Source organism: Phocoena phocoena, chromosome 13 (genome assembly GCF_963924675.1).
Source record: "Phocoena phocoena chromosome 13, mPhoPho1.1, whole genome shotgun sequence".
In the NCBI taxonomy this organism is placed as follows: domain Eukaryota; kingdom Metazoa; phylum Chordata; class Mammalia; order Artiodactyla; family Phocoenidae; genus Phocoena; species Phocoena phocoena.
This window is the reverse complement of record NC_089231.1, coordinates 67,677,502-67,698,747: the sequence shown is the minus strand read 5'-3', so window position 1 is coordinate 67,698,747 and position 21,246 is coordinate 67,677,502. Positions and strand designations below refer to the sequence as shown.

Sequence of the window (21,246 nt, the reverse complement as noted above, 5' to 3'; positions counted from 1 at the left end):
TGGAATGTTTTACTGTGAAGAGTAAAAATTTATTCATTATGTTCTGAAAAGGGTTAAAAATTCTTTAAACTTGCCAGTAGGTCAGTTCCTTTTACATTTGCTTCTAATTTCTAAACTACCATCTTACTTACTAAGAACATTACCATGATTTTTATTGCTTATTAAAAATGAATGGCTGGCATTTGCTGTGAGGAAGGTGAAATAACACTCCTCCCCCAAGGGAACTGTTTGAATACAAGATAAATTAGGAGGAATGCTCTGTAAAACAAATATGGACAGATAAATATTTCAAATCGCCTGTTTTACTGTTTCAGGAAGCCAGAAATGTGCCAGAGAAGACAGAATTTTCTCTGTTCTGGTGTTTGTGCTAGGTCCCATAGCTGTTTCCCTGGGTTCTGTTCAATAGATCTCATGATTGCATCAATTTTGCAGCATTGTTTGATTTATTAAATCAAATGGCTGCCTGAACCAGTTGTACTAACTCCTGGTAGCAAATGATTAAATTCATCACAGTTGCAATCAGCCCAGAGGGTGAAGCAGTTGTCCTTGGGGAAAAGCCTGACCGAAGAAATGAGATCGCTGCCCTGCTTTGGGGATTAGCAACTTGCATCTGCTATACATATTCAGAACCTAGCTAGTAGTAAGTACTCTTCCCTAAAGGAAGGGGAGGGCATAGAAAGAGCCTGGTTGAGGATTCAGGAGATCTGCCACTAATTGACTGTGTGACTTAGGCCAGTGGCTTAATTCCTGTGGTTATCAGTTTTTCCTGTCTATAAAATAAAAGGGATAGAGTCAGTACTACCTGATCTCTAATATCTTCCATAAGTTAAAATTCTTTCTTAAAAGGCTGTTTTTTAAACTCTGAGTCAAGAAGATGTAATTAGCCCTTGCTTGGTCCAAATGAATGTCAGGGAGGAGGAGGGAGGTTGTAAAGGAAGAAGGAAATGCTTTGTCTGTCTTTGGCAGCAAATCATAATGCAGTACTGAAGCTTCCCTTGTGGATAAAAAGAAGCTATGGCAGAGGTGGGACCAGCTTATAAGCGAGCCTCCTGACACTTGTTTGCGGCCGGCCGTAGAGGGCTACGGCATGCTTAGGTTGCTACCTCAGCTTTTGAAAATAGGACAAGGGAGCCTGGAGTCTCAGCACACCTCCTCCGTTGGCAGATTTTGGAGTGCAGCTTCTGTGTTAGGCATGGACGGACAACACCAAGTGGTATGTAAGAATGATTCAGTCAGGTTCAAGAGAACCAGGTTCTCATTTACTGTTTCTCCAGGGGCCAGGAGATAAATTAGTATTTGTTCTCCTAAGCCTCATCTTTTATTTTTTTTCAAGACTGTGTGAGGAATGAGAATAAATAATCAATCCACCAGCAAAAAATGTTTCTCAGGTATTTAGTAGGACATAGAAGGTCTTGAGATAGAATTTTTATCCACGGTTTAAAAAGTAGGAACCTTCAGTGTGTGCTAGGCACTGCACAAGGAGGGTATAGCTGTGCCTGAGACACAGTGTCTGCCCACTGAGGAGTCAGAGTCTGGTTGGTATAACAAGCAAATCCATGTGAAGCCACTGCTTATGCAGTACATTCTGGTGTTTGTTTGCCTGGAAAGACCATCTCTTTGGACTATTCCAAATTCCCCAAGGTTTAATAAGCCTTTATAGGCTAGTCTTGGCGAAAGCCTTCTCATAGTCCCCTGACAGAAGTATTTATTCTCTCCTCAAACTCAGAGTTTGAAGGACTAGACTGTGGTCTTAACTACAAATCTGATCACATTTTGGAGAAATGGAGCTTTTTTGGGGGGTTGGGGAGTAGAATTCATGACAGGGCACAAGAAATAAAATGTCAACACAGTTAAAAAAAACCATTTGTGATCAGCTTGTGATTATTCCCAAGGGGCCATTCTTGGGATCTGATACTTCCTGAAGGCCTTTCAAAAGGTTTTTAGATCCCTGCTGAATCTAGTCTGTACTAAGCCCAGCAGCTGTGTAGCCACAGGCATATGAATTTGTGTGAGTCTAAATCATAAGTTTGGGCCCATCAAGTTTTAGTCCATAGACATTCAAGACTTGATCAGTGGTAGGTGTTGGGGTGTGGGTAGTAAGCGATGTTGTCTGCACTGTTGTTGGATGTGGCATCTAGCTTGTATCTTATTACAGACATACTTACATTTGAGTTTTCTTTACCTTTTTTTTTTTTTTTGAGAACTTGCTGGGCAGAGTTGCTGATACTTAAATATAAATGTTTTCTCTTTTCCATCTCAGAGTGGCTGTGTTTTTTGTTTTTTTGTTGTTTTTTGGAGAAGATTCCAGGAAGAGCTACTTTTCTTATACTGGGTAGATATACCTATTATGGACTAAAGAATATTAAATATTAATTCTCTCTGGGAAATTAGCTATAACATTTTTGGAACAGAAGGTGGCCCTGTTAATTACTGTCCTATTTCTAAGGCTCTCCTCTATTGCATGGTAGGGGCTTGGGTCTCATCCTTGTACATGCTTTGTAAACACAGAGATTTTCTGTTTGTTTTGGCAGTGTTTTATTTGGAAGGAAAAGTCTTTGGGAATTGCTTTTGAATATGACTGGTATTTGGCATGACCCAGTATATCATAAAAATCAGCATTTCCTATCCCCTTCTGTTTTATTTTTGTAGTTGGCTCTCAGCTCTTGAAAGTACAAAATGGCTCCATCACCTGTCTGTGCTTCTGAAGTCAGCACTTCTGGTAGTGCATGCTGTGGATCGTGATCAACGACCAGTGCTAGCGCACTGCTCAGATGGCTGGGACCGCACCCCCCAGATTGTGGCATTGGCTAAGCTCTTGCTGGACCCTTATTACCGAACCATAGAGGTAGGATTTGACACTTCAGGATGAGTGGGGGAAACCTTGGAGGGTTTTACGATCAGTTTTGATTGAGGTGGCTAGGTCCAGTGAAAGTGAAATTTCTGTAGTTTTGAATCATTACTCCTTTATCTTGAGCTAAATTGTTGTGCTACGTACCACAGTGCTTGTGCCTCTTAAAAGGGGGTAGATTGTGAATAACCAGGTATTGAGAATACAGACATGTTTTCCTTTGCAGAGTATCTACTTGGATACCCCAGGAAAGTGGGGCTTCTATAGAAGGATCTTGACATGCTTATTATGGTAATGGGTCTGTATATCACCACAATATTCTGTGGAGAAAGAACCCTATTGTGAAATAATCACCTATTGGGTTAAAGATATAAGAAAAACCATAAAGGTACCCTAAAATATATGTAAATCTGGGATGGGGAAAGATTTTACAAACATGACTTTGTAAGCATACCATGAAAGAAATTAAAAAATAAAAAAGAAATTAAGGGGGAAAAAAGTATGACTTTTTTATAGTGAATGAAGGGCTAAAAATATAGTCTCAACGAAGACTTAGATAAATGCTTAGTTACCACCCTTTTGATGATTATGGAATGGAGTTGAGGGAATCGGGACACTGCCCTACGCCTGTGTCCCATCCTTTGGCCGTGGGGCTGGGTTAGGGGCTCCTGGTGGGCTTAGTGGGAAGGTGTTAAAAGGGATCACTGTTGGTGACATTAGGCTCAGAACAGTTATAGTTTGGATAGACAAGCACAAATGGGTCTCTCCTGGGTGCTTCCCCGCAGGGTTTCCAGGTCCTCGTGGAGATGGAGTGGCTGGATTTTGGCCACAAGTTTGCTGACCGGTGTGGTCATGGGGAGAACTCGGATGATCTGAACGAGCGTTGCCCAGTGTTTTTACAGTGGCTGGACTGTGTTCATCAGCTTCAGAGGCAATTTCCGTGCTCTTTTGAGTTCAATGAAGCATTCCTTGTGAGTTTGGGCTTGTGATTCTTCATTTTGGGGACCTTCTAAATTCATAGGGGTATCAATGCAAATGTTAGTGGGCCAGTTTTCACATGAAACTGCATCCTTTCTAGAATTTGAGGGGTAGTTCTTCCATTTTTAATTAAAAAACAATAGTAATAAATAGGTGTTTATTTAGTGAATCCATGTGTACTAAGTTTACATAAACTTTGAGTTCTTCTAAACATAACTTTTAAAATGGATGATAAAAGCACTAAACAGTAGTTAGAAATAGATGCGATAGATTTTCATCTGCTCCCTCCAGTCCATCTACCAACCCCCCTGTGTCTGTTCCACACTCTCTGCTCCCTGTCCTTTGAAGGAGGATGTACTATCCTTGCCCTCTTCCAGCCCCTCCTCCACTTGTGCACCAGCTTCCACCCCCCTCCTTTGCTCAGCTTCATTGCTTCAGCATTTCTCCTCCCTGCCCTGTGCATCAGCCTATTTTCCTTTTTACCAGATCATTGCCATCAGCATACAAGCATGGTATAGTGCCTCCTATTTCATCAAAACCGTTTCTGGGTACTGCATCCCCCTCTCGCTATTACCTCATTTTTCATATCTCATTTCTTCACAGCAGAGCTCCTCAAGTCTTGACATTTACTCTCTCAAACGCTTCTCCTCCCATTCTCTTTTAAACCTGGTCCAGTCAGGTGTTCACTCCACCACTTTACCAGAGCTGCTCTTGTTAAGGTCACCAGTGACCGTCACATTTCTAATCCAGTGATCAGTTTTCAATCACCCTTTTTTTTAATTGCAGTATAAGTGATAGATAACATTATATTAGTTTCAGGTGTACAACAGTGATTTGATATTTGTATATATTGCTAAAAGATTACCACAAAATTCTGGTTAACATCTGTTACCATACATCGTTACGAAGTTTTTTTCTTGTGATGAGAACTTTTAAGATGTCCTCTCCTGGCAACTTTCAAATATACAGTACAGTATTCCTTACAGTCACCCTGCTGTACATCACATCCCACGATTTACTTATTTTATAACTGGAAGTTTGTACCTTTTGACTGCCTTCATCTTCTTTGATCCATCATTAAAATTTGGCACAATTTAATCATTCCTTTCTTGAAACACTTTCTTCAGTTGACTTCCAGCACACAGTCTTAGTTCTCCGCTTCACCAACTGGTCCTTTCTGTCTCCTTTGCTGGTTCCTCCTTCCCTCCCCACTCGTGAATGCTGGGAGTGCCCCAGGGCTCAGCCTCCTTCTCTAGGGATTTCATCCAGTTTGTTGGCTTTAATTGCTCTCTGTGATTCCCACATGTATACGTCTTCAGCTCAGATCTCTCTCTCCACTTAACTCCAGGCTCTCATCCACTTGTGACTACTCAGTATCTCCACCTGGATGTCTTAATGGTATTTCAAACTTAACTTGTTCAGAACTCAGTTCTTGATTTCCATATGTCTCCACCCCAAAACTTATCTTCCGGAAGTCTTCCATCTCACCAAATGGCAACTCAAACCTTCGATTCATTTAGGGCAAAAACTTTTATGTCATCCTCAACTCTCCTTTCTTTCATATTCCATATTCAGTCTGTCAGCAGATTCTGCAGCTCTACTTTAAAAATATATCTAAAACCTGATAACTTATTGCTACCTGTGCTGTTCCCAACACTAGTCTAAGCCACCACATCTCCTGCCCCAATTCCTGAGTCAGTCTAGCAGCCTGAGGAATCCTTCTAAAACATGATACAGACCGTATCATTCCTCTGTCAAGAAACCTCCAATGACTCTGCTTTTGACACAGAATAAGTCACAGTCCTTAAAATGGCCTGCAAGGCCCTCCTGCAAGGCCTCCAGGGCTCTCTTCACAGTCCTTAAAATGGCCTGCAAGCCTGTCCAGGCTCATTTCCTCCCATCCTCCGCCTCATGCAATGTCTGTCAGTTCCTCAGAAGTTGCAATCCTGTGCTCACCTCAAGGCCATTGTGCCTGGAGCAGCCTCCTCTCCCACCCCCGGCTGGTATGATCTGCTCTCTCATTTCCATCAGGTCTCTAGAGGCCAGTGAGCCTTCTCACGCTGCCCTGCATGTGCTCTGGCCCTCTTAGCCTGCCTTATTGTTGTCCATAGCACTGGTCACCCCTACCCCCACAGCCAGAGCGAGCTCTACCAGGGCAGGAGAGCCGTCTTCTCACTGTTGCCTGTCCAGCACCCACAGAAACATTTGGGGTATGTGAGATGCTCAATAGCAACTTGCTGAATGAAAAGCTGTTTAGAAGTTCAGACTTGGGTTGCACACTGACCTGCTCCTATGCCCAGTTTATATGGGTAGCTGTTAACTGGGGACCTTGGAGACTGTTTACAAGGGAGGCCAAGAGGATGGGGGTGCCAACACCCTGTCTTTGCCGTTTTGACTCAGGAGTGATGGTGGCTGGAGTTATGAGGAGTCTGCGATTGGGTGGCTTACTTGGGTCCCCCATCCTTACCAAGCGTTAACTGAAGTGCACGTCAGGGGTGTCGGGGAAGGTGGCTTAGCTGGGCTGACCTTCCCCCAGAAAATGCGTACCCATTGTTTGATTTTGCCTCATATTGGACTCCCATAGGTGAAACTGGTGCAGCATACCTATTCCTGCCTGTTTGGAACATTCCTGTGCAACAATGCCAAGGAGAGAGGGGAAAAACATACTCAGGAACGGACGTGTTCTGTGTGGTCGCTGCTTCGGGCGGGCAACAAGGCTTTCAAAAACCTACTGTATTCCTCTCAGTCAGAAGCCGTATGTATTCTTTAGTCTTTTCTCCCTCATCAGCAAGAATGAATTTGGGGATGGGGACATATGGGATCTTTTTTGAGAAGTGACTGTTTTCTCGAAGGCATCTCAGTTGTCTCTGGATGGAGTAGTTCCATTTTTTCCCAACCACTTTGTCCCGAGAAAGGCCTGTTTTCTGGTTATTCTGCCCTGCTTCTGACTGCTCTTTGTTCAGGGTGGTTTGATTTAGCAAACATCTCTAATTTGCCACTCTAGGCATGAATCTTTTCTGGCATCTCCGCCAGAGCTTATTTCTAGCATGTTCTGTCTAACAGGTGGAGGAGGCACTTAAGTTGTTCCCTGGATGCCCCTGATAGCTCAGAAGGAGCTGCAGGCCCCCAGCACCCTTCCAGTGTCAACAGGCAATGATACCCATTACAGCATCTGTCTCAGCAGAAAACTGTTTGTGACACTAGCAGTGTGTCTGGGTGATCCTCTGCTCACATGGAGAACTGGCAGGCCCTTTAAGACTTTGTTCCTCAAAGGAACACTTTCTGTTAAGCAGAGAAAAGGAGGCACTTATATCTGTGCATTGGTACACAGTAATGTACACAGTAATTTATCAGAATGCATCTTAAATTCTAAAGTCACAAGGAAGCTAATCAGAGGTTATACTGATTTGCTGGACTATTAATTAATAAACCTCTTACTACAGTTAAGTAGTCCAAGGAAAGATTGAAGCTAGCTGCTTCTCTCTCTCCTGTGCCTGCTGGGGAAGTAACAGTACAGAAGAAAATTTCCTCCTTTTCACTTGATTAATTTAGATGATCCTATAAAACAGGTTTGACAATGTGTTCTGAAGCCAAGCTTTTGTACTAGGGAACTATCAACCATCTAGAATGACTCATTTTCTTGTGTGGTAAAAGCAACAAATTAGGTTGAGAAAAGCCAGTCATTCAATAAAGGTGACCTAAGAAACAACTAATGAGAAATGGATTTAAAGAATTTTTTTTAGGTTTTCATTCCCACAGAGGCTGTCAGGTGAAAAATGTCCCATCTACCCACCACCTGCCGTGATAGAGCTGCATCCACTCATGCTAATGTTCCTTGGAGATTGTGCAGGACTTCTGGGCGTTCCTGCTTGGTGCTTGCTTCTTCACCCTCATTTCTAGATATTTCTAACAGACTTGTTGGAAGTTGTTTAAACCTGTGTCCACCGCTCTCTCTTCAGGTGCTGTACCCTGTGTGCCACGTGCGTAACCTGATGCTGTGGAGTGCAGTGTACCTGCCCTGCCCATCCCCGTCCACCCCTGTGGACGACAGCTGTGCACCATACCCAGCCCCTGGCACCAGCCCTGATGATCCACCTCTGAGTCGGTGAGCTTGGGGCTGATGCCAAGACTGCAGGTCCTTTGTGGGTGTACTCCTGTGTTGGGATGCATCCAGGGATGGTTGGAGATCATGACATTATTTGGTTCCACACATCTTTCTTAGATCTCTGAGGAGCAGTTTCTCAGTGATGGAGCATATCTTCTGGGTTCCTTGTGACCCTCTGGCTGGAGTTTCAGCCACTGCTCTGTGCTCCTGCCTCCCTGCTGTGACTTGCTGTCCTGGGCTTGAAAGGCAGATGCCATCAGATGATAGACAGTCTGGCTTTGAGACCTATGAATTAGCTTTATTGAATTCAGACTGATGAATAATAATTTAAAACATTGTAATATCAGAAGATCAGCAGTGCTACTTTCCTCTGCCACTAATTGAGAAACATAGCAGTATCATGAAGAATATCTTTTTAAAATAGCGTTTGCTATTAGCTTATTTGTATGTGTTGGGCATGGGGTAGGGATGGTGCCAGAGGAATAGAAGTACTCGTCCTGGAGCTCTGCCTTTCTGCAGTCTGAGCCTTACTCCAGATGCGCCATGGCTCCTTGAGTAGCCGTAATGGAGCCATTTATGAAATGACTGCCTGTTAAAACCTGTTGTCTCCTACTTCCCTGTGAACAACCTCATATTCTTATTTCCCCCAAACTCCTTCCTTTAGGCTACCAAAGACTAGATCATTTGACAATCTGACCACCGCCTGCGAGAACACAGTGCCTCTAGCCAGCCGGCGCAGCAGTGACCCAAGCCTGAATGAGAAGTGGCAGGAGCACCGTCGTTCGCTGGAACTGAGCACTCTGGCTGGTCCTGGAGAGGAGCTTCTGGATCCTGACAGCCTGGGGAAGCCAGCCAAAGTGCTGGGTGGCGCCGAGCTGTCTGTTGCAGCTGGAGTAGCTGAGGGGCAGATGGAGAATATCCTGCAAGAGGCCACCAAAGAGGAGAGTGGGGTAGAGGAGCCTGCCCACAGGGAGATGCAGGAGGTCAAAGAGGAGGCTCTTTTAGAAGAGGGGAGGAGAGGGAAGACCCCTGAGTACCCAGCCATTGTGCTTCATCAAGAGCCAGAACTGGGTGATGCTGCTCTAAGGAGCCACCATCCAGGCACCAGCCTTCTTGTGCTCTCACAGGGTATTCCTGAGCAGCAGGGTGGGCACAGTATTCTCCCCAGTTCTCTCCAGGAGCCCCCCCAGGGAGAGGATGCCCAGGAGGTCCCTGTGGAACAGTCTCGAATAGGAGCTATCACACAGGACAGGGAGGAGGCAGTCCTTCCAGTCTCAGTAGATGTGAAAGTTGGCTTTGGTACCTCACAGTCAAGTTCTCTGCCCTCCCAAGTTTCATTTGAGACCAGAGGACCAAATGCGGATAGTTCCATGGACATGTTAGTGGAAGATAAAGTGAAGTCAGAAAGTGGTCCCCAAGGCCATGATAGACCTTGCTTACCTGCCAGGGTAAGCGGTGGCAGGTTCAGTGGTAAGGAGGAGCTTCCTCAAGCCATGGAGCCCAGGCCTTCAGAGAGGAGCCTGGCTGAGAGGCCCCAAGTGGGATCTCTGGTGTATAGGACTTCCCCCAGCAGCACCCAGAGCCCAGCGCATTCTCCTTGTGCCTTGCCTTTAGCTGAATGTAAAGAGGGGCTTGTATGCAATGGTGCTCCAGAGACTGAAAATAAGGCCTCAGAGCAGCTCCCAGGGCATAGTACCCTCCAGAAGTACCCTACCCCCAATGGGCACTGTGCCAATGGGGAGACTGGTAGGAGCAAGGACTCACTGAGCCGCCAGCTGTCCACCACAAGCTGCAGCTCTGCCCACTTACACTCGAGGAACTTGCATCACAAGTGGCTGCACAGCCACTCGGGGAGGGCGTCTGCAACTGGCAGCCCTGACCAGCCTTCCCGCAGCCACCTGGACGATGACGGCATGCCTCTGTACACGGACACTATCCAACAGCGCCTGCGTCAGATTGAGTCGGGCCACCAGCAGGAAGTGGAGACCTTGAAGAAACAAGTCCAGGAGCTGAGGAGTCGCCTGGAGAGCCAGTACCTGACCAGCTCCCTACGCTTCAATGGGGACTTTGGGGATGAAGTGGTAAGTACACTATGGTGCCTCCATAGCTGCACAAGGAGACAGGGCACACTGAGCCGGGCCGCCCTTTGTACAGATTTCTGAAAGAACTGGAAAGTTCCAGAAAGTTCCAGAATTGAGAGAGGCTGGAGATCAGCCTCAGCCAGGTGATTGGCAGTGTTCTTCTTTTTCTTTCCTGTCTTGCTTACTTTCCACAGGTATCCTGTCTAGACAGAATTAGGAAGAGAGTTAGCACTCACTGTGTGGTTGGTCAGTTCTCTTCGGAGAGAGGATCATGCCTTGAGAAAAGTGTGAACTCCTGGGCAGAATAATATTTGTAGGGCAATGTCAAATGTTCCTGTGAAATCATAGTGCCTGTCCTACCCCAGTAGCTAGTGAACAATTAGCTGCTGCACCCCACCCCCGCAACCCCCAAACATAACATGGGCTGTAGCTGTGAAGGTTTAGTTCTTTTTAAACAGGTATTTGTACCTACCTTGTGGCAGGTGATGGCAGTAGAAATGGGGAGAGGTATCACTGTTGGGAGTTAGCACTGATGGAGCCTGGTGACCGGAGTGGTGGTACCTGAGGGGAGGTTCTCAAGGAGGCAGTCTCGACGTGATTAAGGACAAGTGTGAGTCTGGCTCTGAAGCAGTCAGCGTACATTAAAGGCGGGCTCGTCCAATGACTTTCACTTCAAACTGACTTGGTTTTTCCTTTATACTAATGAAGGTTTCTCATTTTCCCAGAGTCCTTCAGAGAAAGGACATGCCCAAAGCACTCAGTTTCAACACACACACGTAAGTGGCAGGGTTGGACTGACAGGCCCCCTGAAGCAGCTGACACTGAGTTCCCACTTCATCCTGGTCATTTCTGCCCTACTCACTTCCTGGAACCCGAGGCCTGTCTTTCCATGCCAGAATCCCTGCACATAACCTTAGATCTGTGTATCTCTCTTCTAGCTGAGCTCAGCCCTGTCTCTGAACCTGCTCAACCCAATTCTTGATGGCTGAGGCACCTAGAGATTCAGCAGCCCTAACACCCAGGCCCGCCCAAAGTCCCCAGTGCTCCCTTCTTTGCCAAGCCCTTTCTTCTTCTGGGAGACCAGGTTCATTCTGTTCAGCTGTGTTTGTTTGCCAACAGACTTCAATTCCTGACTCGGAAAGCATTCTGGATCAGAACTGTTTGTCTCGCTGCAGCACAGAGATTTTCTCTGAAGCCAGCTGGGAGCAGGTGGATAAACAGGACACGGAGGTACAGGCTCAGCCCCTGTTCTGAGTGCCACCCATGCAACTGTTCTGCAGTTCTTCTCTACCCCCATCATCCATTCCCCCTGCCCCTGGCTAAGGAATGACCACACAGCACACTTAGCCTTGAGCCTCTCTGAATCAGCATCTATGAATTCCCATCAAGCCTAGAATTTCTCAGCAAGGGAGATGTAGCAGGCCAGCCCTCTCTCCTCATTGCCTCTATGAACTGGAGCCTTGCCAGCTCTCATAGCGACCCAGGGTGCTATTGCCTGCCACTTGATCTCAGGGGAGTTTGGAGTCCCCTCCAGGGAAACGATTTGGACGCCTTTCTTGTACTGCTGACATCAGACCTGATGGGCTGGTGCCACTGGAGCCAGCGTGGTCCTTGTGACTCTTGCTGCCCCCCAGCATGGCTCTGTTGGCTCCGGCTGGATGGCCCATCTCCTGTCACTAACCTGGCCTCATCCGTTTTACAGATGACCCGTTGGCTCCCTGACCACCTGGCCGCCCACTGCTATGCATGCGACAGCGCCTTCTGGCTTGCCAGCAGGAAGCACCACTGCAGGTGCCACTGGGAGGGTGTGGTGGGGTGGGTGGGGGTGTAGAGGCTGAGGTTTGGTCCACAGAGCCTGCAGATTTGAAAGATGCAGGCAGCTGGCTGGCAGTGTTCTGAGGCAGACCCCAGGGTCTTCAGGACCCTGACTCACCTTTTGTGCCTCTGAAATTGGTGTTTGCAGAACTGCACTGGGTGTCTTTCTTCCATTTTAGAGTGATTGTGAGTAAGTTTTGAAAATGATGTCCCTTTTTTATTTTGGTTCCTGGATTGATGAAGCAACTGCTACCACCACCCACACCGCCATTTCTTATTCCTAGAATACAATTTCTTCCCATTCAGCACAGCTGCTGTGAGCAAAGACAGTTTTCCTGCTGTGGGCAGAGAACTTCGTTTTCCTACTCCTTACCCCCTCTCCCTGACCGCATACTTATTGGTTGGAGGACTAGTGGGAATAGGTTAGGGTATAGTCTTCAATCCATAAGGCTCCTGACTTCTTTCTTCCTTCTGGGTTGGGGTAGTGAGTGGTTAGGGATGCTTTGCCCCAGCTGGGGTGGTGACTGGAGGATATTCAGTATTCTTGGGGTAGGAATTTTATCTGAACTGTGACATAGCCCACCCACATGAATGGACCTGGATTGAAAATGGAACCACCTCTTTGTCTGGTGATGATGCTTCTAGGACTGTCTCTCTCCCCACGCTCACCCCAAGCCCAAATGTCTTTAGTTGGCTTCTTCTCTGAGCTCTTTCTCCCCTCCTTGCAGGGACATTGACCGTGTTGATCAAACGTGGTGAGCATTTGCAACAACCTGTCTGTGATTTCTGCACACCTACAGTAACTCCTCCACACTAACGCTACCATTTCCCCCTCTCTGCACTCATTGGGATGAAGCTTTGGGGCAGGAGTGCAGGCAGGCAAGCAGGTGGGCTTGGGTGGGGTGGGGGGACCACAGCAGCTGGCTGCAGGTTGCAGCCGTGGTTGCCCTTGCTGACTGCATTGGTCAGCCGAGCCATCTTGCTTATGGCAAGAAGTGGTGCGCTGGTCTTGTGGAATAGCCAGTTGAGGGGTTTTAGAGCTATTTCTTTTGGGTCAGTCATTCACTTAGATGCCAGAATGATGCCGGTGACTTTCAAGTCAAACAGCATGACTTTTTTTTTTTAAGGAAAAAAAAAAAAAAGCCCAGGACTGAACAGAGATGGTCTTTCCGGAGAACTGTTAGCATTGAAGACTTAAGGGAAAACTCCACTTAGGGTCTATCAGGATCCCCTGAAAGAAGTCAGATAGAAAAGCTTAACTCATCAAATACATGTCAGGCCTTTAAGCTGAATTCCAGAAGGTATGTTAAATAAATGTACACATCCAGAAGTAGATTTAGGTAATGTTTCTCTGTAACCACAGTTGTTGCTGATTCATGCTTTTCAGAAACAGATGTGAAGTACTCACTGCATTCTAGAAGATGAAGTCTTGTGTTTGTTTTAGTTCTGTCTTTCCATTGCTCCTTGTCTAGCCTTTTCCTTTTGCGGCGGTATTTTGTTGCCAAAGGGTATTCAGTATTCTCTCTTCTGTGCTTAAGTGATCCTTAATCCATCAGTGGGTTTCCTTTCTGAGGAGCATAAATGAAAAGGTAGCGAGTGATACTGGCTAAGGAGGAGGATTTCCTTTTAGATGCTTGCCCCAAGTCTTTGGCAGGCTGCATTAGACTCTTCGGAGTCTCCTATTCTAGGGCCTCCCCAGAGTGGGGTGGGGGTGTAAGGTGAGCAGAAACTCATCCTCTGCCAGTTCCCTTTCCTGGTAGTTGTGAAGGGCATCAGTTCGGGTGTGCAGACCTTTGCTGCACAGGCGCATCAGAGCTGGGCTTTCAAGTGGAGGAGTGGAGAGAGGCTGGGGACCTGGGTGCAGTCAGGCCTTCAGGTAGAGCTGATATTCCCTGGAGATGCATGGGGGCAGGGGAGTGACCCAGTGTCAACTCATCCTTGTCTAATAGGGTGTGTGTGTGCACCTGTGTTCACCTGTGCTCTTGTCTTTTCACCCTGAGCATGTGTCACTGGTTGCTTGTCTCCTGGCTTCGCATGCTGGCAGCAAAAGCAGTCCTAGATGGCAGCAGTCAGTTCTTCCTGTTGTTGCCTCTGAGCCTTTGGGCAAGGCTCCTCACTCCCCAGCTGGGCTGGGAGTTTCTGTCATCTGATTAGCTCAGAGGCAGTTCATTGGACTCTGGCCTCTCTGTGATCATAAGCTACACAGAGGCCATTGCCCAGGTGGGTGTGGCCACAGGGTTTTCCTGGGCCAAGACTTGGCCATTGAGCTAGCAGCTGCCTTCTGCCCTGGGCTCATTTGTTTTCATGGATCTCTCTTGAGCAGCAGCTACCTGACACCTTGTAACCTTGAGCCATAGTGGTGAGGCAGCCAGGGTCCTTGGCCCTAAAGTGAAAGTGGTGTGCGATTATGCTAGGGAGCGGTCCCCTCCCTCCCTGGCTTCTTCGTGGGTTTAGACAAACGAGAGTGTTTGATATTAGAGGAGTCTCCGGCATATCTGAATCGTGTACAGAGAAGCGCTGTCTTCTGAAGTTGGTTTCTCCACCCCGTGTCTGCTGACACTAATGCTGTTTTTGTTTCTGCTCATCTCAAGGAATTGTGGGAACGTATTCTGCTCCAGTTGTTGTAACCAGAAGGTTCCAGTTCCCAGCCAACAGCTCTTTGAACCTAGTCGAGTGTGCAAGTCTTGTTATAGCAGCCTGCATCCCACAAGCTCCAGCATTGACCTTGAACTGGATAAGCCCATTGCTGCCACTTCAAACTGAAGCTCAGTGACCTGGGGCAGGCAGAGGCCAAGCTGCTGTTCCTCTGACAGGCCCACAACAGCCTGGGCAGACTGAGAGGCCCGTGCACTTTGGAATGGGGACATGGAACCAACTGTGCAGAGTGATGGAAATTTGGGATGTACCACTGGATTGTAGATTGATCTCTCCCTCCCCAACCCACCCCCACATTTGTTTTCCTCTCCATTTTCTATCCTCCCTCTGCCTCCAAAAATGAGACAAGTACCCTATTTGTCTTTTTTTTTTTTTTTGGATGGAAGACCAGAGGTTGCCAGGCCCCCTGTAACTGTTGAGCTGCCTGCTGTCAGGCCATGCTGAGGGGTGGCTTAGTTCCTCAGGATGGGAGGAGGCTGGTTGAGTCAGGAGTGGAGGCCTGAGATAGAGAGCAGCGAATAAAGCCAATGCTGACGTTTGTGACCATTCCTCGTATCACTGCCACATCAGAGCTGATTGGATTGTTAAAACCTTTGCTGCTGAGGATGCCGAAAGCATCTGCTCTAAGAGCAGTGCCCCAGGTGCCCTCTCCCTTCCAAGAGGGGCTGGGCTAGTCCCATCCCACAGGCAGATAAATGGGATTGGGGTTTGGAGGGAGGGGCACAGGCACATAGTAAGTGGGACCCCTTAGGCGCTCCCACCCCGTTTGGGTAAAGAAGGGGTACACTCGTGAAGCAGGGAGAGGGCTGGGAATGGGTGGCTGGCTATTCTCCCCCATGGGATTCTCTTTTTAACTTGACCCAGATTGTCTAGGGCTCCCCTCACCGTCAACAGTCTGCCCCCCTCAGCCAGGCTGTGTGGCGCTTCCCACCCTCAGGCATAGGGTGCAGACTGGCCAGAGTGCAGTATCCTGCTGCCATGGTCAAGGCCAAAGTATGCCCTGAGCCTGGAAGCCCCTTCTGGGGCCTGGTCCCCCAAACAATCTCTCTTCCTCATCTAGCACACGGAAATCCAGACTCAGGGTTCCAAAAATTCCCCGCTCCCAAACCAATCATGGATCTCCCCCTTTAGGGGTAGAATCAGCCTTTCAGAGTACAGTGTCTGGAGAAGGGAGCATGTCCCATAGACTCAGCCTTCCTCCACCTCCCCTTCTTGGAGCAGTGGGAAGGACCCAGCAGTCCCACTGCCCTGCTCCTGTGCTGCTGGTCAGCAGTGAGGGGCCACTTGGTGACTCTGCAGGGCTCCTTAGAGAAGTGACAAAGCCCGTAGGAGATGCAAGGCACCTTTCCTTAGTAAGCTTCGATGGGGTCCAAAAGAGCCTTAAATCAAGAATATTTGTGGTGGAGGTGTGTATGGAGAAGAGTGGAGAGGAGTTTAGGTTTGTGCTTTGTGATCTTGGCATCCATGTTTTGTGCCTGCCCTCTCTCTTGGGGGAAGGGCCATGCTTGGCTCTGCTAAAAGCTGCTAACTGGTAACAGGGCGGATTGTGGTGGGCAGTGGGGGTGAGGCTGGGAACTCTACTTACCCTTTGGAAGCAATTCCCTGGCTAAAGGCAAGTTGTCTCTCAGGAAGGTGGCTCCTGTGTGTGCCTGGGTGTAGATAAGACGTGGCCCAGAAGCCTTCCCTGGAGCTGTCAGTCCAGGCAAAGCCAAGAGCGTCTGAGTGCGTCTGACTTCCCAGTGGCAGGAGGTTGCTCAGAATCTGAATTTAGTGAAACAGGGTGTAAGTTCTTCGCACTCTGTGTGGTCTGGCCTTGCAGGTGGGGAGAAGTCAGTCTATCTGAGGATTGTGCAGGTCCTAGTGACAGGTGCCAAGAGGTTACGATACGGGTTTCTTGGGTCTGATGTACAGTGTGAATAAATGCTTGCAGCTCTTAGCCCTTTTTTGATCAATGAAGCACTTTTTTATTAATATTTTTCTTTGTATGTAAAGGAGGAACCATAACTCTCCGTAGCTGTATATATAACCCTTTTCTCCTAAAGAGGAGTTGGTCAGTGCTCCTATATTTTTCATTTTTTGTCAAAGCAAGAAGTAAATACTTTAGAACTGTTAAATATATAAATAAAGTGAATAAAGTTTAGTGTTCCGCATGGTAGCATTTGCTAACACGTTCTAATTCTTTTTCCCTGTGGTTTATTCCCCTTCACCCCATTTCCCTCTTACACAGAAGCAATTTGAGGTGCTGCTGAGAAAGTTGACTTTGGCAAAGGAAAACTACTGATTTCTTTTAAACTCTGGACCTTGGCAAGGAGCCGCACCACAATACCCACACACTGCAACCCATTTCCTCGATGGTTTTTGCCACTAACATCTCCAAAGCTAAAAAGGCAGAGCAGTCTGACATCTTAACAATCAGCTGTTCTTCCTTATCTGAAGAACTGAGTGTCAACAGTAATTAAAACTACCTCTGTCCTCCAGGCTCGTTTTTGTTTTTGTTTTTTTTTTGCTGTTGCTTTGATTTTAGCCAGTGCTCTGGCCCCTTAACCCCACGCAGGGAGCAACAGCTGCACCTGTAGCAGCAGGTAAGAACTGAGGCATGCGTGCAGTGGAGACTGAAAGGAGGTTTTGCGGGGAGGGTGGCTAGAAAGTGCTTCTGCTCTGCCTGTCTTGGATGAGAGAATTACGGGTGGGCAGAGAGACCTTGGGCAGAAACTGAATTGGATGAGTGGATTGTGTGCCTAACTAGAGGTCTCCTTCCTCCTCCCACACAGAGGGAGGAACCTCTGCTCCTTAGATCTGCAACCAGCCGAGGAGGCCGTAGTTTCTAGTCACTTCCGGCCTAGTTCTTGTTCTTCGCGGAGGTGGATTTTCTTTCCTGTGTCACTCTTGGGCACACTTCCCATCCCGTGGGCCTGTGGGGGACGTAACGTTATGCAGTTCTTCCTGAGGGAAGGTAGGTACTGAGTAACGCGCAGCTCTGGGGTTGCCAGCCTCACATCTGTGGTGAGTTGGGGGCTCTGATGAGTGACCTGCTCTGAGCTACCGGAGAGCCTTCCAAGGTCACTTTCCGGATGTACTCACTTCCTAAAGTACAGACGCACTTAAAAACAGCTCAGCTGGTTCCAGTCTGAGAGCTGTGTGTGCCATCTGGCAGGTGTTTGAGAACTAACTTGTCCTCTGGGAGGAGAAGGTGCCACTTCAGCTGCCTTCAGTCCATCTGGGAGCCAAGTCTGTGCTCAGACCAATTTGTAAAAACCTGAGTTGTGTCAGCCAATGTGTGTCTACACAGAGCTCCTGTTGTGCCTGGAGGCTAATGCTTAGCCCTTGGCAAGTTAAAAACACTTGTAGGATCTAGCAAGGCTGTTGGGTCCATAGAGGGGGAGTTACTGGCGTTACGGAAGACGAAGAGCCCGGTGCTGGTGAGACCTGCACAGTGCAAGTCAAGGCAAGGAACTGCCCTGTGGAAGAGGGCAGTATGTGAAGAAAAGCTGTTATCCGAGGACACAGCCAGATTTCTTCAGGCTGTCACATGGAGGTATTTGGTCTAAGCAGTGGAGTACTAACCTTGAGATGCCAGGATGTCCTCTTCATCTCTGAATTTTTCCCCTCCTTCTGTACTTCGGTGTCCTTAATCCCAGTCCAAAAAATGATAGGACTGCCTTAATCCACTGAGACTTCCTAGTAAAGGTGTACAGAAAATTCTTTATTTTGCTAATATGCTCATTGTTCATTTCTATGTTAGCAGAGAATAATATTCTAAGAATTAAAAAGGTACTGTGGCGGATTTAAAGGGGAATGAACAAAATGCTGCCCCAGAGCATTTGTTAATTTCCAGCTATTAAAAAATATCAAAATGGGAATTGAGGATAAACCCTAGAATATGGTTTCAGGCCACTGTCCTTGAGACAGCTGATATACTTGGCCACTGCACATGAGGCTGGGAGATTGTTAACTGTAGCCATGACCTCTGCTGATGTCTTAAGAACAAGGGCTGCTTTGAAGGTGCTGTTGCAGGACTTTTCATTTTGCTGGTACCTGTTCAAGTGATCTGTCTCCAGGGCTGCAGCTGTACCCACCCGACTGCATTAGCTGAGGGTAGGGCTAACAATGAGTGAAAATGGACTTGGACTGTGGAGCAAAATGACTTGAGTCTCCATTTGGAGTTTGGAAAATATGGCAGGAGTCCCAGCTGTTCAATTTCTAGTCACATTTTCTAAGAACATTTGTTCAAAGTCGAGGTTACTGATGAGATGTCTGGAGGGCAGGACCAGAATGTGTGAGAGGCATCTAGCAGGAGTAGGTGGCTACGCTCCTAAGCCTCTGACTCTTAAACAGGAGTCTCCCTGCCCCCGGTACACAACCACACTTACACCTTGGTCCTCTCCCTTGTGTGGAGTTCATCTGCTGCACATTTGTGCCAATACCAGCTCCCTCCCTGGTTGAACAGGGCTCTTCCAGACTAGGCAGTTGTCGGAGGCATGAGGAGGAAAGGGAAGGGGTACCCTCTTTAGTAGAAATTACAAAGTTTTTTAATGCTGCTGTTGTATTTTATTTACCACTTTTTTATCATATCGAAGTTCTTAGCTTCTCTTATAGTGCTCATAGCAGTTGCATTTCAGTTGTATTTTCAGTGAAATTTGTTTTACACTGGCATTCAGAATTGACCTTTCACTCTTCCTGACTGGTTTTTTTTTTTTTTAAATGCAAACTGAACCCATGAGGCTCAGATTCTGGTTAAAAACGTCGTGTTGCTGCTGACAGTAGTGCCCACTATTGTAACAGCATTGATTCTGCTATAGCCTCCGTGACCATGTAAACTAAGTAAATGTCGTTTTCACCCACAAACAGTTGTTCAGCCCCTTGCCACTGTGGTTCTCTAGTCAGTCTTGTGACCAGTGTTTTAGGTGCATGGGATAAAACAGCTCCACTCCTTAGTCTGTTCAAGAGACAGGGAGGGGCCTGGCCAGGAGGGGGCAGCAGGAGTCAGCATCTGTGTTTCAGAGGCCTGGGACTTGAAATCCTGGTATTAGAGGTAGAGGGGAGGGACCTTAGATAGTGTAGTTTTGTGGTTTTCATGCTGTTCTGTGGGGAGCGAGCCTTCTGTCCCATTCAGTATTAGGCTTCCAAGTAAGATGTGATGTGATTTGAAGAAAGGTTCTGATGATTAAAATGAAAGTCTGAAATCATTGATTTAATCCAACCTCCTGATTTTTTTTAATTTAATTTTTTATTTTTTACAGTAGGTCCTTGTTGGTTATCTGTTTTAAATATAGCGGTGTGTACATCTGAATCCCAAACTCCCAATCTATCCTCCCCCGCCACCCTTCCCCCAAGTTCATTCTCTAAGTCTGTGAAACTGTTTGTTTTGTAAATAAGTTCATTTGTATCTTTTTTTTAGATTCCACATAATATCATATATTCGTATTTCTCTGACTTACTTCACCTAGTATGATAATCTCCAGGCCCATCATCTGTGTTGCTGCAAATGGCGTCATTTCATTCTTTTTAATTGACTAACATTCTGTTGTACCACATCTTCTTTATCCACTCATCAGTCGATGGACATTCAGGTTGCTTCCATGTCTTGGCTATCGTAAACAGTGCTGCAACGAACACTGGGGTGCCTGTATCCTTTCGAGCCATGTTTTTCTCTGGATATAAGCCCAGGAGTGGGATTGCTAGATCATGTGGTAGCTTTTATTAGTTTAAGGAACCTCCATACTGTACTCCATAGTGGCTGTACCAATGTATGTTCCCACCAACAGTATAGGAGGGTTCCCTTTTCTCCACACCCTCTCCATCATTTATTGTTTGTAGATTTTTTTGATGATGGCCATTCTGTCCGGTGTGAGGTGATATCTCATTGTAGTTTTGATTTGCATTTCTCTAATAATTAGCAGTGTTGAGCATCTATCCATGTGCCTTTTGGCCATCTGTATGTCGTCTTAGAGACATGTCTGTTTAGGTCTTCTACCTATTTTTTGATTGGGTTGTTTGCTTTTTTTTTTTTGACATTGAGCTGCATGAGCTGTTTGTATATTTTGGAGACTAATTCCTTGTCAGTCGCACTGTTTGCGAATATTTTCTCCCATGCTTTGGGTTGTCTTTTTGTTTGTGGTTTCCTTTGTTGTGTAAAAGCTTTTGAGTTTAATTAGGTCCCGTTTGCTTATTTTTGTTTTTATTCCCATTACTCTGGGAGATAGACTGAAAAAGATATTGATGCAATTTATGTCAGTGTATTCTACCTATGTTTTCCTCTGTAGTATCCGGTCTTACATTTAGGTATTTAATCCATTTGAGTTTGTGATATTTTGTTGAGAAAACCAAGTTTCAGGGAGCAGCAAAGATTCATCCACAGTTACCAGTGAATAAACAGAAGAATCTGAATAAGAAACATTCTCTCCTGCCCCCTTCCCCTCAGTGCTCTTGGGTTTCCAGAAAGCAGCCTTAGATAAATAGTTACTCTAACCTGGTTCTCTTTGAGTTAGCCAAACCAGAAATCTTGGAAAAGAGCTTAGTAGTCACTACCAGAAGGCTTAAACTGTGAGCCCTCCTCTCCCTGGTAACCCAAATCAAAAGGCTTTGATATTGTAATGCAGTATTTCTGTTTTTCTTTTAAACCTTTCATGTACATAAAAAGTGTTAATAGCGTGAACTAAGTTCAAGTCATGTCTTAAACTAGTGGGGTGGCAAGGGTAGTGGGGGGAGCATTTTTGACTAGTGCAAATGGGTTGTGAGCTATCTCGGTGTCCAATTTATATGTG

The 21,246-nt window shown here is 46.6% G+C and overlaps 1 protein-coding gene across 1 annotated transcript in view; it reads left to right on the top strand.

Moving 5' to 3' along the window:
• The window catches only part of MTMR3 (myotubularin related protein 3), a 122,853-nt gene extending 108,263 nt beyond the window's left edge, over positions 1 to 14,590 (top strand). Inside the window, exons 11-18 of the mRNA XM_065889506.1 lie at positions 2,650 to 2,845; positions 3,634 to 3,819; positions 6,411 to 6,581; positions 7,786 to 7,931; positions 8,596 to 10,012; positions 11,132 to 11,242; positions 11,715 to 11,803; positions 14,419 to 14,590. Of these exons, the coding sequence (XP_065745578.1) occupies positions 2,650 to 2,845; positions 3,634 to 3,819; positions 6,411 to 6,581; positions 7,786 to 7,931; positions 8,596 to 10,012; positions 11,132 to 11,242; positions 11,715 to 11,803; positions 14,419 to 14,590 (2,488 nt within the window). The remainder of the gene's footprint in view (positions 1 to 2,649; positions 2,846 to 3,633; positions 3,820 to 6,410; positions 6,582 to 7,785; positions 7,932 to 8,595; positions 10,013 to 11,131; positions 11,243 to 11,714; positions 11,804 to 14,418) is intronic.
• The last annotated feature ends 6,656 nt before the right edge of the window (positions 14,591 to 21,246 follow it).